A 16,638-nucleotide genomic window follows, 5' to 3' on the forward strand; every position below is an offset into this window, starting at 1 on the left:
TATTTGAGAAAAATCACTTCATAAAATGGTGTAGTTAAATCTGGACTGCCATTTAGACTACTTACTGGTACGTCAGAGTGGCAGGTGCATTAGGTCTGCATCTGCCCCTGTATTAAATGCATCTTATCCTTACGTTTTTAATCCAGCTCTTTGCAAGGACCAAGATACTGATTGTTGCTGGCAGATTCTTCAGACTTAGGATAATTGGACCATGATCCCTTCCTCTTTCAGGGATTTGTTCTTTGAGTCACTTTAGATTTCAAAAGGGTCTCAAAGGTCACCAAGAAAGACTGAAAGATTTAATATCAATCATTGTTAATCCAGTTCTTTTTATATGTGTCCAATTCACAGCGAGCTAGATGCATTTAAAATGAACTTGTCACTGCAGAGCACAGTACCTGTTATTCCTGAGGCATCCAGAATTGACCTTATGCTTTGCAGGGTCCAAGGCTCTGGAGAGAGAAATGTGCTGAGAATGTCCTGATTCCAGAACCAGAGGGGTTGTTCAAGCTAGACTGAGTTGCTAAATCAATCAGTACATGAGGGCAACAAGGAATCACTTTGAATGCTTGTGCTTATGACCAGTCCTGCAGGCATCTCTACCTTCTTCTGTGTTTCTTAACCAGTTATAATTTCTCTGTGAAATTAAATAGATTACAGACAGAATTATCATTTAAGAGATCTATAGATAGCAGTGACTCAGTAGATTTCCCTAGTTACAATATGGGCAGCATAAACCCATATGGCACAGGAGAAATTTTGTTTGTGCATGGCCAGCAGTAAGTGGGCGCTATCCAGTTTATTGCACTGAATGCAGCATGTGTGATTATCTGCCTTGTAAGCAGGGACATATGTGTACATTCGGTGCAAGCAATTCATGGCCCTATGGTCTCTTGAAACCAGGGTGGCTGAACTGGAGGAGCTAAAGGACACAGAGAGATACAGAGACAAGACTTTCCAGGACACAATAGAATTGTCTCACCCCAAGTCTGACAGCCTCTGTGCTGTTGAGGAGGATGAAAGTCTTGGGGAAGGACATCAAAATGGCACAGAGGAAGACGATCCCATAGTTGGGACCCTCCTTCCAGATGATGTCATGGTATCCTCTCACACTGAGGATACCCCTCCTGGGAGGGGATCCCAGTTATTAAGAAGAGACAGGTAAGAGTAATGGGGGATTCATGTACTAGAAATATAGATAGTGGGGTTTGTGATGACTGAGAGAACCGCATAGTGTATTCCTGCTGGGTGCGAAGATTGTGGACCTTTCAAGACATCTAGATGGACTTAAGTGCAGTGCCGGGGAGGAGCAGGTAGTCATGGCATGTGTAAGTACCAGTGACATAGGGAAAGGAGGAGAGAGGTCCTGGAGGCAAATTTAGGCTGGTCTCAACACAAACAGAACTATACTGTATTGGACACTCTCTATTAGCTAACTAGGAAAAGCCAAAACAAAAACCAGGAAAGCAATGGCTGAGTTTCAGACTCTGCCAACCCTTTAATGCTAAGTTGTTTTTAGATTAAATCATTCTGTTCTGATTCTTTCAGTTGTGTGTAATATTGGAGCCAATGCAAGAACTGATGTCAAGACATAAAACTTACAATCTAAGTCCTCGGGACTGCCTGAAGACATGCTTGTTTCAAAAATGGCAGAGAATGGTGGCACCACCAGGTATGTTTTTCTCTCTATTTTTATTGCACTTGTTGTTGTTATTATTGAATGAATATAGAAACACTGAAAAACTTTGCGGACAATCCACTAGGAAAGGAAATAAGACAACAAAGTTAAGCACTATTCTAAACATAACCTTAGGGATTACATTTACCGGGGATTGACGCTGCTGCAATTGATGCAGCTGGAGTCGATTTAGCGGGTATAATGAAGACTCACTAAATTGACTGCAGAGAGCTCTCCAATCGACTCCGGTACTCCACCAGAACGAGAAGATTAAGGTAAGTCGATGGGAGAGTGTCTCCCATCAACGCAGCATGGTGTAGACATTGTAGTAAGTCATCCTAAGCTATGTCAACTCCAGCTACACTATTCATGTAGCTGGAATAGCGTAATTTAGGTCAATTTACCCCGGCTGTGTAGACCAGGCCTTAGATATAATTCTAATGGTATGTAATCTGACTCTGATGCTACATAATATTAAATAAATTTTAGATGTATACACATTCAAATAGTTTTACAACATGTAAGATATAATTCAGCATAAGTAAAAGATAATACATAGTATATGAAATGCTCATTGGCTCCATTAGAATTCATAGTTTATATATTACAGCTTCCTGCTGTGACTCTGGAATTACAGCTTCAAGTCATAATTAATAGTCTTCTAGTCCAATAAATTTTTACTTACAGGCCTGAATTTAACTTCATTGATCATAAACACAAAAATACCATTTACAAAAAAAATTTAAATTGAAAGTAAACGCACATACCACAATCTGAGTGAACTGTACAAGTTATCACCTTTGGTTTTTTGTGGCCAAAGGTCTTAAGTCAAGTGAATGTAATAGTCTTGACTCGATAAATATTTGGAAAACTAGTAGAGAAACATATTTTAGCACAGGTCGACATATTCTACTGTGAGGGTCTACCAAAGGTGAGGTCTGTGACTGAAGTAGCAGAAAATGATGTAGCCTTTCACTTAATTGCAATTGGATGCTGACAGTACTTTAGAAAGCTGCTCTTATCTGTAAAACATGTTTGACATAGACAGATAGTCCAAAGGTTAGATTCAGTGGGCTTGAAGAAAGTAGAGTTGGATTCGGTTGTTAGCTCTGTGCCTGACCTACTATCTGACCTTCAGCAAGCCACTTCACCTGTTGGTGCCGCAGTTTTCTCTAATGATACTTAACTATAGTGGTTCTTTGTAAAGCACTTTGAGATGCATGGATGGATAGTGATGTAAAATTAATTACTACTAAAACTGAAACCAGATTCCATTTCTTTTTGTTCCATGCAGCATTCACATGCTCATGGGTTCGCTCCAAAATAATAATGATGATGATAATAATAATAATAATAATAATAATAATAATTAATAAAAATCAATAATTACCCATGAATTTAAAAAAAGCTGAGAAGAAACAGATTTTTAGCACTTCTTTTTGTAGTTAATTCTTCTATGGGCTTTAAAATGTCTGTAATTTGCTTTGCCTCTTACATTTTTATTATAGCAGAGCCCACAAGACAACCAACAACCAAACGGAGAAAAAGGAAAAATTCAACCAGCAGCACTTCAAACAGCAGTGCTGGGAACAATGCAAATAGTACCAATAGCAAGAAAAAAACAGGAGCTGCAAACCTGAGCCTGTCAAGTCAGGTACCTGTAAGTCTCACTTTCCTTTTAGGCCTGAATCACTTACAATACTTTAAGCTGCCCCTAAAATTTTAAAGAAGATATATTCTTGAGCCAAAATTATCACAAGCATGAAGAGACCTTACATAATATGGTGTGGATACAGGGGAAAAAGAGATGAATTGTGAGGAATCTGTGCTGAAGTGCAATTTTAATAAATAATCCTCAAGCAGTGGATGTAATTTTGGGAGGCATGATCCAAATCCCATTCAGGTCAATGGGAGTCTTTCCACTGCCTTCAGCTGGAGTTAGGTTGGGCTTTTGGTTATCAGTAGTAGCAGTGCTGATAGATTCTTTCAGACTCCCGTCCATCGCAAGGCAGATGAACACATTAACCTTCGTAATAGGATCACAGGGATTGCCAGACCAAACCAGACCAGTGGTCTCTCGAGACTGCTGTCCTGTCTCCAACAGTGAGTGACCTTTGTCAGATGCTTCAGTGGAAGCTGCAAGAAACCCCACACTGAACAAGTATGGAATAACCTGAGAGTAGAAGTTATCTCCTCATAATCCCTATCAGTTAGCAGTTGGCTTATGCCCTGAAGCATGAGAACTGCTGCCCCTTACAAATTTTTATCCCGTTATGTGTAACTATTAATGATTTTGTGGTACATATTAACAGCTAATTCTTTTTTGAACCATACTAAGATCTTGATCTCAGTGGCATCTTGTGGCAATAGTTCCATGGGTTAATTATGCAGCATGCAAAATAATATTTCCTCTTACCAGTGTTAAGTTTATTGTCTTAATCACTACATATGAGTAATCAGGCCCCAGACTGTGAGTGAATTCTCTCTTATATCCAGAGAAGGTAGCACATGCTTTTGAAAGCTATGGAAATTAATTTGACAATATGGGAACTAACAGAATAACATGCAGTGACTTTTATTGTATTTTTGATAAACATACAAAATGGTGGGTCCTTTGTGGATCCTAACAAAGGATGTAGGCCATTAATAATCACCTGGAGGTGGGCTCCCAGAAACCCTGACTTTTTAGGTAAAAAAGAGGAGTGGACTATCTAAAAGTAATACCATACAATATGAAATGGACTGATTCTACAACTGATTGAGCAACCTCCTAGATTACTACAGCTTTTGGCTTCAGTATATCAAGTTCATATTTTCGCCCTGTCAAATCAAATTTTTCATGTGGATCCTTCATCTAAGGAGAAGATTTTCACTGCAACTCTGGCTGTTCTTCCACTATTCTGGTGGCAGAAAGCATCCAGAAAGCTGGCATAACTGGCTACCCTGGAGATTCCTTCCATCCTCAGGTGCCACATGCTGTTACGTCTGGCTATTCCTGGCTGCCAGGATGATGCCTTCGCAGCTGTGAGAAACCATGTTGAAGAAAAAGCAACCTTCAGGTGTAGGTAGAGAATCCAGATTGCTCCCCAGCTGTCTCCAGGATCAAGGGACAGTAAAGACAGCTTGTACCACTTCATTTCTCCCACCTCCTTTAGTGAGCTCAATTCAGCTGAACCAGAATCTGTCCCCCTGCATACACATCACTTAGGCCTCCCCATCCCAGGAGATCTGTTCATGCAACTCTCATCGACTGCAGTGGAAGTTGGCACTCACATCTTATTGAACAATCAAGCCCTTTAATAGTAAACTTCACCCATTGATACACAAGGGTGAGAGAGTTTTCTTTATATCTCACTAATTAAAGAATTATTGTAGTGCAGCTCTCATTGATGGTAATGATTGTTGTACATCTACTCTGATGCACACAAGGGTACAATATATTCCATATGATTTTTCCAAGTCATGTGGGTTGACTTTCAGTCTTCACTGTATTTCATAGTGCTTCATAGAGAACATATTTTCATTATTGTTCATCTTTTGTAGAAAAAAATACTATTATATAGGACAGACAGAACCTAATGTGTTTTCAGTTATAGGGCATTCCGGTGTAAACCTATTCAAATCTTTTTTCTTTAAATTAAATATACCTTTCACCTAAACATACTGAAGTGTCAAGGGCATGTGAGTGAATGAGGCAAGACCATATTTCTTTAAAACAATACAGTCTAGGATCATCATTTCAGAAGAGTTTGTGTTCTCTAAAGCTGGCTACAGGTCGCAGCAATCTCGCTTTCAGTTTGCCTTTTTTAACCTCATCCACAAGCAAAGTGATCAATAGCAAAGGTGAAATTTATTACACTTGCCTTCACCGATATGCAGTGAGGGAGGGAAACATACTACATTTCCTTTGCCCTTGCATGTGTTCATCCTCAATATAATGCCCTCACTTCACAAGTTTCAGGCTACAGTTTGCCATTGAACTGAAATCCCTGTTTGTCATGGCACTCTCTGTGGCTAGACCTGTCGTTTTCTCTGCTCGTGGGAAATAAACAACTTGGAACTAAACAATTCTGCAAATGTTGAAGCACCAGGCAAGTGAGGAACTTCTCCTTTCTTCCTGCTGTCATTAGCTAACAGAAATTAGATGATCCCAACTTCTGGCTCCAGGTGACTCAACTAAGCAGCACCCGCTCCTGTTCCATTTTCCTCCACATCATTTCTCTGGAGGACCCAATGGTGAGCTCATATCCAGAACCATATTGGGTTAATATGAGGTTTCCCTTTTTCTCCAGTGATACAGCTCCACCCAGCAAAGAACTCTCTCCTGTGGGGTACAGTCATTTCCCCACGATCTAGTGAATGCTATGCTTCTATCTCAGTTTCTCTCTAGTAAATAAATTCATCCTGTCTTCCAGGTTAAAAAATGTTTCTGTGGCCTGTCCCCAATAAGGTCATTCCTGTTACAGAACATCAGTAACTCTCCACTCCAATACTGCCCCTATATTGGCACTGCCTGTGCTCTGGATGCTGTACAAGACATTACCCCCCGTAAATGTCACATTTGTCACCTGAGCCAACAGAACCTTTTCAGAACCCAGTATGAGGTCTCCATCATTCCACAGTACTCTATAGGCATGTGATAGTTCATCTTCAGCACACGTGGTCACATCAGCTAACACAGACATTGAAACCACAGTGGGTCTGACACTTCCTGCATAAACCCTCCCAGGACTTTGTCCAAACTCACTGGGATAACAAAAGCTTTATCAGTGCACTACTTGAAACACTATTTGCCTAAGTGGCCTTCTCCCCCTCCTGCTACAATAGTAGTACGGATGCCGTCTCCTCAACCTGCTTCCATTCTGACCGATACTTCTGGCAGCGACAATATTGACAATTCAGTTACAAGCACCGGCAGTGAGACAAGGTGACTGTATTTCCATGCTGGGGCCCTAGAATTGTACTGCTCCAGCTTATCTGTTCTTTGCATTGCCTGAAGTTTGACAGAGTTTGTAGCACGCTATGCAGTGATGCCCACATTATGGGTGAAATATCTCTGCCAGTAATTCCCTGTGGGTCATACAGTAGTTTCATTCCAGTTTTCTGAAGATCAAGCTATAGAAGACCACTGTCCATTCTCAGTCACGTCCTCTTAGGAGAGCACAGCTCCTGTCTCTCACTGGCAGCTTTTCCCAATGCAAAAGAGCATCCCTTTCCAGATATACTCTGAATGATGTTCTGATCAAACTCTCCTTCGTCTTCTGGAAAGCCTGACTGCACTGAGCGGTCCCCCAGAATAGTGATCCCTTCTATGTCAAACTGTACAATGGGCAGTGATAAACTTCTAGCACAAAGGGACTCCTGTAGCTGGCAGAATGCTGAGATTCCAAACCCTAACATTGTAGTCACTTTCCTAAGTCTACAGAGATGCCCCAGAAACACCATTCCCCTCTAGAAGAACTTGCCCTTCACAGGGTTAAGTTTCAGGATTGCTTGCCAAAGCCACTCCAGCACATCCATTCACCATTTTAGTTCTAGCTCAGAACTTCCTGCATATGCCAGGATGTCACCCTTGTGACACCTGACAGAATAGTATCATGCCATCAGATCCATGTAGAACACCCAGAGACTTCTTGATGACTCAACAATTCCCTTAGTTTTAAGGGAATGGAGGTGTGCAAGTCAGTTTAGAATTTTTTCTCAACCATGACGGCTAAATAAACAAGAATAGATTGTCAACCTAGTGGGCAGCTGAAACTGAGAAGTGTAAACTACCCATGCATCTCAAGGGGCTGATAAGCCTGAAACCTAATTTAAATGGCAGCTCTATCGCTGCCCATCATTTTAGCAGAAATGTCAAGCTTTCTTCACTGGAGGTAGTCACAGATTTTGGTGTGGGAGGCACTTGGGCAGGGGATTGTTCATGGTTGCTGTGGTGGGAAACCAAAAGTTCAAACCCTTCAGCATAATCACCTCCAACCCCATTGACAAAGGACAAGGAAAGAGAGTTACATCCTCACCCCAGTATCAACTGATACTCCTGGGTGCCCAAAGTTGTCAAAAACAGTGCCAAATTGTCAAAGCCAGGAGCTGCTTGCCCATGAAAATGCCTACATTTACGCATTAGAAGTACAGAAATTTGGGCAAATCAAAATTTGAGGACAGCTTAAATTAAATGAATCTAATATCACAGGAAGTAACACAGGGAATAATGGTCTTATTGTTCTGTTTACATATATATATATATATAAAAATTTAAATTTGGGGTCAGTTAGGGATTTTTCAGTATGAAAGGCACTAAATATATGTAAGCTGTTATTATGATTATATTATTAAATGATCATTTTCTATCACGTAGTGTAAAACATCCACTGCTTTATTTACAGAGCTTCACTGCAAACATATTTTCTATCACTAAACATTCCTTGGCTAAAAATGTTTCTAATGGCAAAGTAAATTAATAAGAATGACTATAGCCTAAATCTTTATTTAAATAATCTCGTCAAATATGTGCTACTGTAACTAGCCCAGAGCAGTATGTGTGGCCATGCAACAGACTAGGGTTTAATTCTTGGATTCTGCTTCTCACTCCATGAGCAGGAGCTAGGAGTACTCCAGAGCTGCAGCCTCAACCCTGGGAGGGATGGAGCCTTGTGTCATTCGAGAACAGTGACCCCCACTGGCCAATTTAAGGAGAAGCGTTGAGGGGCTCTAAAAGGAGTCACTTCCAGTCCTCCTCAGAGGTTGGTGGAACTAGTGAGTGGAGGTTAAATGGGTGGGGATCTTCAGCATTCCATTTGAGGAGCAGAGAACCCACTATGGGGAGAAGATAGCATGCGTGCTACCTGAGAAATTATTTATTGCCTGATATAATACGCTACAAAGAGCAAGAATGTAAAGAGTATGTGCTCTCTAGCTAATGCTGTGGTATCTTGTAAGTAAGATCAGGGAAAACACCACTAAACTCAATAAAATTGTAGTTTAGCTCCCAGACAGAAATTATATACTGAATATGGTGAGGAGAAAGATAAGCAAGTTGTTCTCTCTTGTGGGTGTTGTTATACTGAAAGAATAATAAATGATCTGCAAGGGATCATAGAAATTGGAGATGGGACATACTTACTGGGTCACTTAGGGCTTGTCTTCACTCCCGGGTTATGTCGACTTAAGTTACGCTACTCCAGCTATGTGAATAACATAGCTGGAGTTGACATAGCTTAGGTCAACTTACCCCAGGGTCTTCACTGCATTGCGTCAAGGGGAGACGTTCTCCGGTCGACTTACCTTACTCTTCTCAAAGAGGTGGAGCACCTGAGTCAACTGGAGAGTGCTCTGCCATTGATTAGCGACACCTGCTGCATCAATTGCAGCAGCACTGATCTCCCCCGTAGTGAAGACAAGCCCTTCATTTATACCCTGCCATTGCAGGAATGTTTCCTATATAATACTGAGGTGACTCGAGTGATGGGGCTCTTACTGATTCCTTTCAGATATAATTCCATAGTTTGCTAGTCTGAGCATCAGGAAAAATGTCCTTCCAATGTGAGTTATATTGTCCTTTACTTAGTTTCATCTTGGTAGTCCTGGTTACACCTCTTTGGACCACCCTACACAATTCCTCTCCCTTTAATCCTTCTACCCATTTAGCATATGCCTCCGTAGCAGTAATCTGGTAAAATGTGTACATATTTTGTTCTTTTAATTGTCCTCTTAAATTGGGCCTCTAGCCTCTTAGCAATTTTTGATGCACTTCTCTGAACTTCATCCAAATTGCTGACATCTTTCTAGTATTGAAGTGCCCAGAATTTGATGCAGAAGTCAAGGTACAGTCTCACCAGTGTTTCATAGAGATGAACTATCACTGCCTTAGTCTGTGATTCAATATCCAGCTCAACGTCACGCTGGTCTTTTTTGGCTGCCATATCACATTGCAAGCTCAAATCTAATTTGCTGTCCTCTTACTGCTTTCCCTACACAATAGGGTCCATCCTGGTTCAGCACTGCAAAATAAATGTGGTCTGTGCTTTAAAGGCATAAGACTAAATTAGAACAAACTTTTGATTATAAACACCTTTGTTACTTTAAACTTTTATGTTGCAAAGCTGTGTGATGGTTTGATTTAAGAAATATTTTATTGATATTGAGAGTAACACAATAAAGACAATGTAAAGAAGAAATTATGTAATACATTTCCTCCATTCCACAATTCCTCCCTGAGTACAGTTTGAAAGTACCATATACACTTTCTTCCATAACATCTCAGCTTTTGTTAAGGAATATGATGAAGCAGTGTAAATATTTATAGGCAATAGCTTGTTTTATTTCATGGAGAGTGAAGTACATATGTAATAAAAATCTTATTATATGCAAGCAATAGTATTCTGTTTGCACTTTACAGATGCTTTATATTCATGAATAAAAATACATCCTTTTATATATGAATCTGTGTGGATCGATGGGATTATTTGAAGGGCTGGTTAAATCAGCAGGTACAAATCTGGACATCTGGAATTATTGCACTTTCACCAAATATGTTATCTGGAGCCCTACCAGTCCCGCTGCATCAAAAGATTCATTCCATGTATTTACTTCCCCAGTGCTGTGGTTTGCACAGCAAGCTGATTTTCCTCAAAACAGAGAAAACAAGAGAGCACTCTGTTTTCCAGTCTGGCTTTGCACCTTTCTACTCCACGCTGGTTAGCGTGCAAAAGCAACAAAACTGTGGTACACTGTAGTACAGTCGGTGGTTTACTTGTTGTCGTGGAAGGACAATTTGTACTTAAAGCAGTGATTAGATGGATTCTTTCCTTCTTGAATGCTTCAGTTTTTGATGACTACTAGCTTCATCAGTATAATTATAATTAGCACTCTTCATCTTCCTTTGATGGTACCAGCTGGACAGATTGGTCCTCTGACTGCACAGATTGGCGGCAGGGTTGCCTACGTGAAGCTGGGTGACAGGCACCATGAAATAACAGATGGTAAATTTAGGGCTTGTTGGCAATCAGCAGGTTTTTGCTAATGACTTAATTAACTATGCAAATTGTCAAATCAGCGTGAACATTGTTTTTATCAAAAACTTTACCTAAATTAATTACCATAATTAAGTAGCAGAATGTCAAGTATATTGGATGTGCAAAAGGGCTTCATTGGCTAGGGATGAGAGTTACCGTCTTTGCACTGTGTTCCTTTTTTCAACAGCCTGAGTGTGAGAAGTACTGTGTCATGTACTAGATTTAATGCATGAATGTTACAAAACTGCAACTCATTTGCATCCTGAGCAGCCTTTGTAAACAAAATAATTTATGGCCTGGAAATTAAAATAATTTATAGAGGATAAAAATACCAAGTAGAAGGTTAAACCAATCATTTCAAACTTTCGACCACTTTTGTAGTCGGATTATTTTTTAAATGTATATTTCATTCTTCTTGCTATTTTTATATATTTTTGGGGTTTTGAGACCCAGGGCCTTGAATATACAAATCAATGAGGGTTTTACAGTATTTTATTTTATAAATTAAAAATCAAGTGCAAGTTTGCATCATGGCTCTAACCATATAGGAGCGTCTGATTCCATTGTGTGAATGTCACAAAATTAACAGATTCAGATCCTCTAATATGGCTATTTTAAGTTGGTTTTTTCTCTCTCAAGGTTTCCATATAACAAATGTTGGGTGCTGTTCACAGGATGTGATGGTGGTAGGAGAACCAACACTGATGGGAGGAGAATTTGGGGATGAAGACGAAAGGCTTATCACTAGACTAGAGAACACACAGTATGATGCAGCAAATGGCATGGATGATGAAGAAGACTTCAACAATTCACCTGCGCTGGGAAATAACAGCCCATGGAACAACAAACCTCCTGCTAACCAGGAGACCAAATCTGAAAATCCCACGCCACAAGCTTCCCAATAGGTTATTCTGCAGCATTATCCACTGTTATGTATGTCAGTGGATTATAATTACTATTTTACACCATTCTTAAAAAAAAAAAACCTTTCCAGATACAGTATCTATTTCTAAACTACAGCTATTTGATTTTTTTTAATTAGAGAAAAATCATATATAAGCTTTCATGTACCTTTCTTGGAAGCTTTCACACATGACATGATACTGGCACTGAACTCAATTAAAATAATTGAAAATTAAATAGCACCTGGTGGCAAATTTCAAACAAAGCATTTTGTTGGAGGGGTCTTTTTTCCTCATCAAACAAAGGCCATATTTAACAAGTCTTCAGTGCTCAGGATCTCGTTAACATAACTATGGAAAACTTTTTTAAAATTGTAAAATATTTTCTTCTTTTCAACTTGCACCTACAATTTCTTGTTTCAGATAAATCAGCTTTTTAAAAGTAATTTAAAGCAACCTTAGTTCTTTCTTTAACTCTTCTTTCATTGGTTAACCATTTAAAGGATCCAGCATTTTTAATTTATATTGTAGCTGATGCCAATAGTCCTTCTGTCATTTATCAAAGTGCTGAAACAAGAAATGTCTTTTTTTTTCATCAAAGACATGAAAAATATTTTTATGTGGAGAAAGATGCCCTGTCCTATGAGAGTTTATGCTTTGTAAAATTGCTGTTGATCCAGATATTTTAAAGCCATGTAATCCATTAATTTTGTGGGCAGCTTAATAAATCTAAAATTTTTGTGTTTATTATTGTATCTGAGTTGGCTTTGTTGTTATTTCTTTTCATAGTATATTTCTTGTATCATATTTTTGTAAAGCCCTGGAGCCCTCAAACCAGTTAATTTTTTATTATTATTCTGGTGTATTTATGTGAAACTTTATAAAAGAAACTAATTTTTTTCATTTCCATATTAATATGTTCAATTCATCATGTAAAGACACAGTGAGTCAGTGTGTTATATAATACAACTGTATTTTATGTATGCTTTGCCAATAAGTGTGCCAATAAACTGTGTTAACAAATGTGCTCTTATATAGTACTTTTATAGTTCCTTACAGACAAAAAACATACCAACTTTGACTGATCACATAACAGAAATGATAGGTGCAGTTGATCTGAATTCCTTTGTCGATTTCTTTTCTTGAGATCAGTGTTTCACCTACCATCATCATCATCATCAACTGTTTCTAGCACAAAGAAAAGGCTGTATTTAAAGGTATATAACAGTCACATTTTAATTGGTTTATATCTTCTCTCATTAAGTGTTTGTGTCAGTGAGAGCCCAATAGCAGTGGCTAGCACCAAGCCCAAAGAAGTATAATATAGCAGGATTAGCACTGAACTACCTAGGCCGAAGCACCCCAGTATTGAGCTACATACCTCTGATCTTCTGGTCCAGGGAGTCAGTTGAGCAGAGGCAGCCCACTCTGCTGAATTCCGTGTGATAGAGTTCCATAGACTATTGACAAAAGGATTGGAAGTTATCGTTTCTTCTTGTTTTGCTATCCAATACAGTATTCAAAAATTCCAATTTGCAACCTTAACAGGAACCTACAGCGTTTTAAATAGCACTGAACAACTTGATGCACATGATACCAGAGCAATCCATTCTGGGACATTGTAACAAAATTTGTTTCAGACAGAACAGGAATTGCTGAGAATGTCAAAAGAGTACTGTGAACTCCATTAAAAAGTGCAATCCTGAAGGGAAAGTACTGCACAAGATTCTCAAGGGCAATGCACTTCATAATACTTTTTTTTAGTGCATAGAAGATCACACGATATCTCCTAGGCACACCACTTTTGAATGTCTGCTACTGTAGTAGCCGCATCACTAACACTGCACCAGTTTACTGAGAGATCCCACAACTTAAGCAATATGTGATGTTAAAGGGGCAAATAAAATAATGCAGCAGTTCCTGATTCCTGATTTGGACTGATTGATTAAAGACTGCAAACTGTTAAAGCTGATAAAAGAAATATATTCTAAACAATTGGCCCCTCATGAAAGTTACTGTAACTGAGCTCTTAAGCTAAACAAGCTGAATAAAGTGTGATTGTTGGAATCTTTGGTACTCAAGAGATCCTGAAACACAGCAGTATTGGGATAAACAGCAAAAAAAATAAAAAATAAAAGTAATTTCTACACTATAAGCCAGATCATTAATAGATATAAATTAATGCCAGTGAGGCTATGCCAGTTTACACCAGACAAGGATCTGGTCCTCACGGCTCATGTGATTTTATGCCCCGGTAAATCAGTTATTCAATAACGAAATTGCAAATTAAAAAAGAGAAAAGTTTGCAAGTGTTTTCTCATTCTAAAAAGTTTAAGGCTTGTTCCTATCTGTGTAGTTATTGTGTTTCTTTCTTGGTAACCTTTTCATTTTGGAATTTTTCATTAACAACACTTTTTTTTTTAAACCCAGAGAGATACAGATTTTAGCCATGCTACCGAGTCAGCCATCAAAATAAACATTATCTAATACAAAAAATGCCCAAACTGAGGATTTTACTAACCTGTGGTGACCTGTATGTTTTTATTGTGGAGTTAGACTGTCAGAAGTTTGGAAAACAATCTTTCTAGGACAGTGACAGATTTGCAGATTGCAGTGTTGCCAACTCTCATGATTTTATCATGAGTCTTGTTAATAGTGGATGTTTTACTTAAAGCCCGAGATCCTGGAGGCAAGTGATTAAGTGAGAATCTCAACTTACATTTTAAAAAAAGTATATTGTCAGTCCTCCTGTTGTAGAGAAAAGTTTGAAAATATGGCCCAAGTGCACCGTAAAGGCGCTATTACTTTGACTGCGTCTGTAGCTGCTCCTACTACTGGCTGGAGTGTCTGCCAGGGAACATTTTTTAAAGGAGTGATTTTGAAACCTTTTGAATTCTGAAAATACAATAAAATGAGTGCTAAAAGTAACTAGAAAATTAAAGTTTGTCCTCATTTGAATAGGTTTATGTTCAACTCCTTTGTGTGAATTTTCAGGTATAATTAAGAGATTTAAACCCCACTTTAAAGTTCCAGTCCCTATTCAGCAAATAAGCCCACGGTTAACTGCTTTGCTGAACACAGATGGATTTAAGTACGGCCTTTTGTATCTTATTGAATAAGAACATGAAGACCTAATTCAAAATCTATTGTAGTTAATGGAAAACCTCCCATTAAGTTAATGGACTTTGGATCAGGCCTTACATGCAAAACCTTACCAGTGCAACCTTAACTAGGGAGCTGCTGATTTCATAATACTATTTATGTTAAAAATACAGTTTCTCTCACCAGAAAACCTTTGCTAGCCTGAGCTAAGGGGACTCGTACATTGGCTCAGTGTTTCAGTAACTAGTACAGTAGGAACGATCTAATGTCAGTAACCTCCTCTCCCTATGATAATTTAATTATATGCACTGTGCATCTCTTGGAAAGTTACACAACTGCCTCTGGGTACAGAATAGTTCCCTCTGTGATCTCCACGATGTTACAGGGGTACTTGTGCACTGTGTGTTTTTCTCAGATCCCAGCTCTCGTTACAGAAGTGTATAGTTATCTGATGTATTACATGTAATATAATGTAGGAAAGCCTGGATTGAGTATGGCTGCAGAGATAGCGGAGTTGCTCCATCATAGCACATTCAGCATGTCGAGATAGTGGGTCTATCAATCAATGACTTTATCAGCAATTATTTTTTCCCTGTAAATAATTAAATGCACGCTGTATTCCATTAAGGGATTACTGGCTCCTATATAGCCGCAGAAACATTACAATTACACACTGTAATTCTAATGTTCTAAAACCCTAATCATTTGTATTATATTTCCATAAGAACACTTAAAAGGCCTTCCTTATTATTAATCTTTTAAGACTGATGCAATCATTTTAATTCATAAAAAATGTATAATGTGATATCACTCTTGTCATTATAGTAAATAAACAGGAGAACATTTGAAAAATGGAAAACAGACTCCTTGGAATGTCCTTCTTGAACTAGACTAGTGCCCCAAACAACCTCAAAACCCTCCCAACAAGGTAACAGTCCAAAAATGATAGGTTGAATGGCAGACGGAGATAGATAGGTGAATAGGTAAAATTAGCTAGCTATGAAAGAAAACTTTCACATGATTTGGACCAATTAAATTATGCAATACCTAGTTATGTAAACATGATCTTTTTATTACCCCCACCTCCCTCATCTAATTTGTTAAACTCACTCTTTGGATCTTGTTTCAGATTAGCTGGTTTACTCTTCATGGCTGATCTAGCATCGTAGAAATGTAGGGCTGGAAAGGCCACTAACAAGTCAAAGGCCAGCCCCCTGCGCTGAGGGTGGATCAAGTAAATCTAGATCATCCTTGGTGTTTCTCCAACCTGTTCCAAACCTCCAATGGTGGGGATTCCCCAGTCTCCCTTGGAAGCCTACTCCAGAGCTTTATTGCACTTATAGTTAGAAAGTTTTTTCTAATAGTGAACATAAATCTCCCTTGCTGCAGGGTAAGCCTATTGTTTCTTGTCCTACCTTCAGTGGACAGGGAGAACAATTGACCACTGTCCTTTTTATAACAGCCCTTCACACATTTGAAGACTATTATCAAATCCCATCCAAACCAGTCTTCTTTTCTCAATGCTAAACATGTCCAGTTTCTAACCTTTCCTCATAGGTCAGGTTTTCTAAACCCTTTTTTGTTTTTGTTGCTCTTCTCTGGACTCTTTTGTCCACATCTTTCCAAATGTGGTGCACAGAAGTAGACACAGTACTCCAGATGAGGTGTCACCAATGCCGAGTAGGCCAGGACAATTACCTTCTGTGACTTACATATAACGCTCCTGGTGATACACCCCAGAATAATATTAGTTTTTTCCTCAGCTGCATCTCATTGCTGACTCATATTCAATTTATGATCCACTATAGTTCCTAGATCATTGCAGCTGTACTACCACATAGACAGTTATTCACCATTTTGTAACTGTGCATTCAATTTTTCCTTCTTAAGTGAAATACTCCACACTTACATTGAATTTCATCTCGCTGAATTCAGAAGGCTC

At 38.8% G+C, this 16,638-nt stretch overlaps 1 protein-coding gene across 7 annotated transcripts in view; it reads left to right on the forward strand.

Annotated features, from left to right (window-relative positions):
• Window positions 1–12,621, forward strand: part of LDB2 (LIM domain binding 2) — a 315,970-nt gene extending 303,349 nt beyond the window's left edge. For 2 of the 7 annotated variants that reach the window (XM_078852580.1, XM_073342442.2), the window contains 3 exons: window positions 1,549–1,672; window positions 3,187–3,338; window positions 11,367–12,621. In XM_078852580.1, coding sequence (XP_078708706.1) covers window positions 1,549–1,672; window positions 3,187–3,338; window positions 11,367–11,597 — 507 coding nt within the window. In that variant the 3' untranslated portion in view covers window positions 11,598–12,621. Of the gene's footprint in view, window positions 1–1,548; window positions 1,673–3,186; window positions 3,339–11,331 lie in introns of all 7 variants that reach the window. The other 5 variants (XM_073342445.2, XM_073342443.2, XM_073342447.2 and 2 more) reach the window with 5 other exon arrangements.
• Window positions 12,622–16,638: the final 4,017 nt, after the last annotated feature.

The sequence above is a fragment of the Lepidochelys kempii genome, chromosome 4, assembly GCF_965140285.1.
Source record: "Lepidochelys kempii isolate rLepKem1 chromosome 4, rLepKem1.hap1, whole genome shotgun sequence".
NCBI classification, from domain to species: Eukaryota; Metazoa; Chordata; order Testudines; family Cheloniidae; genus Lepidochelys; species Lepidochelys kempii.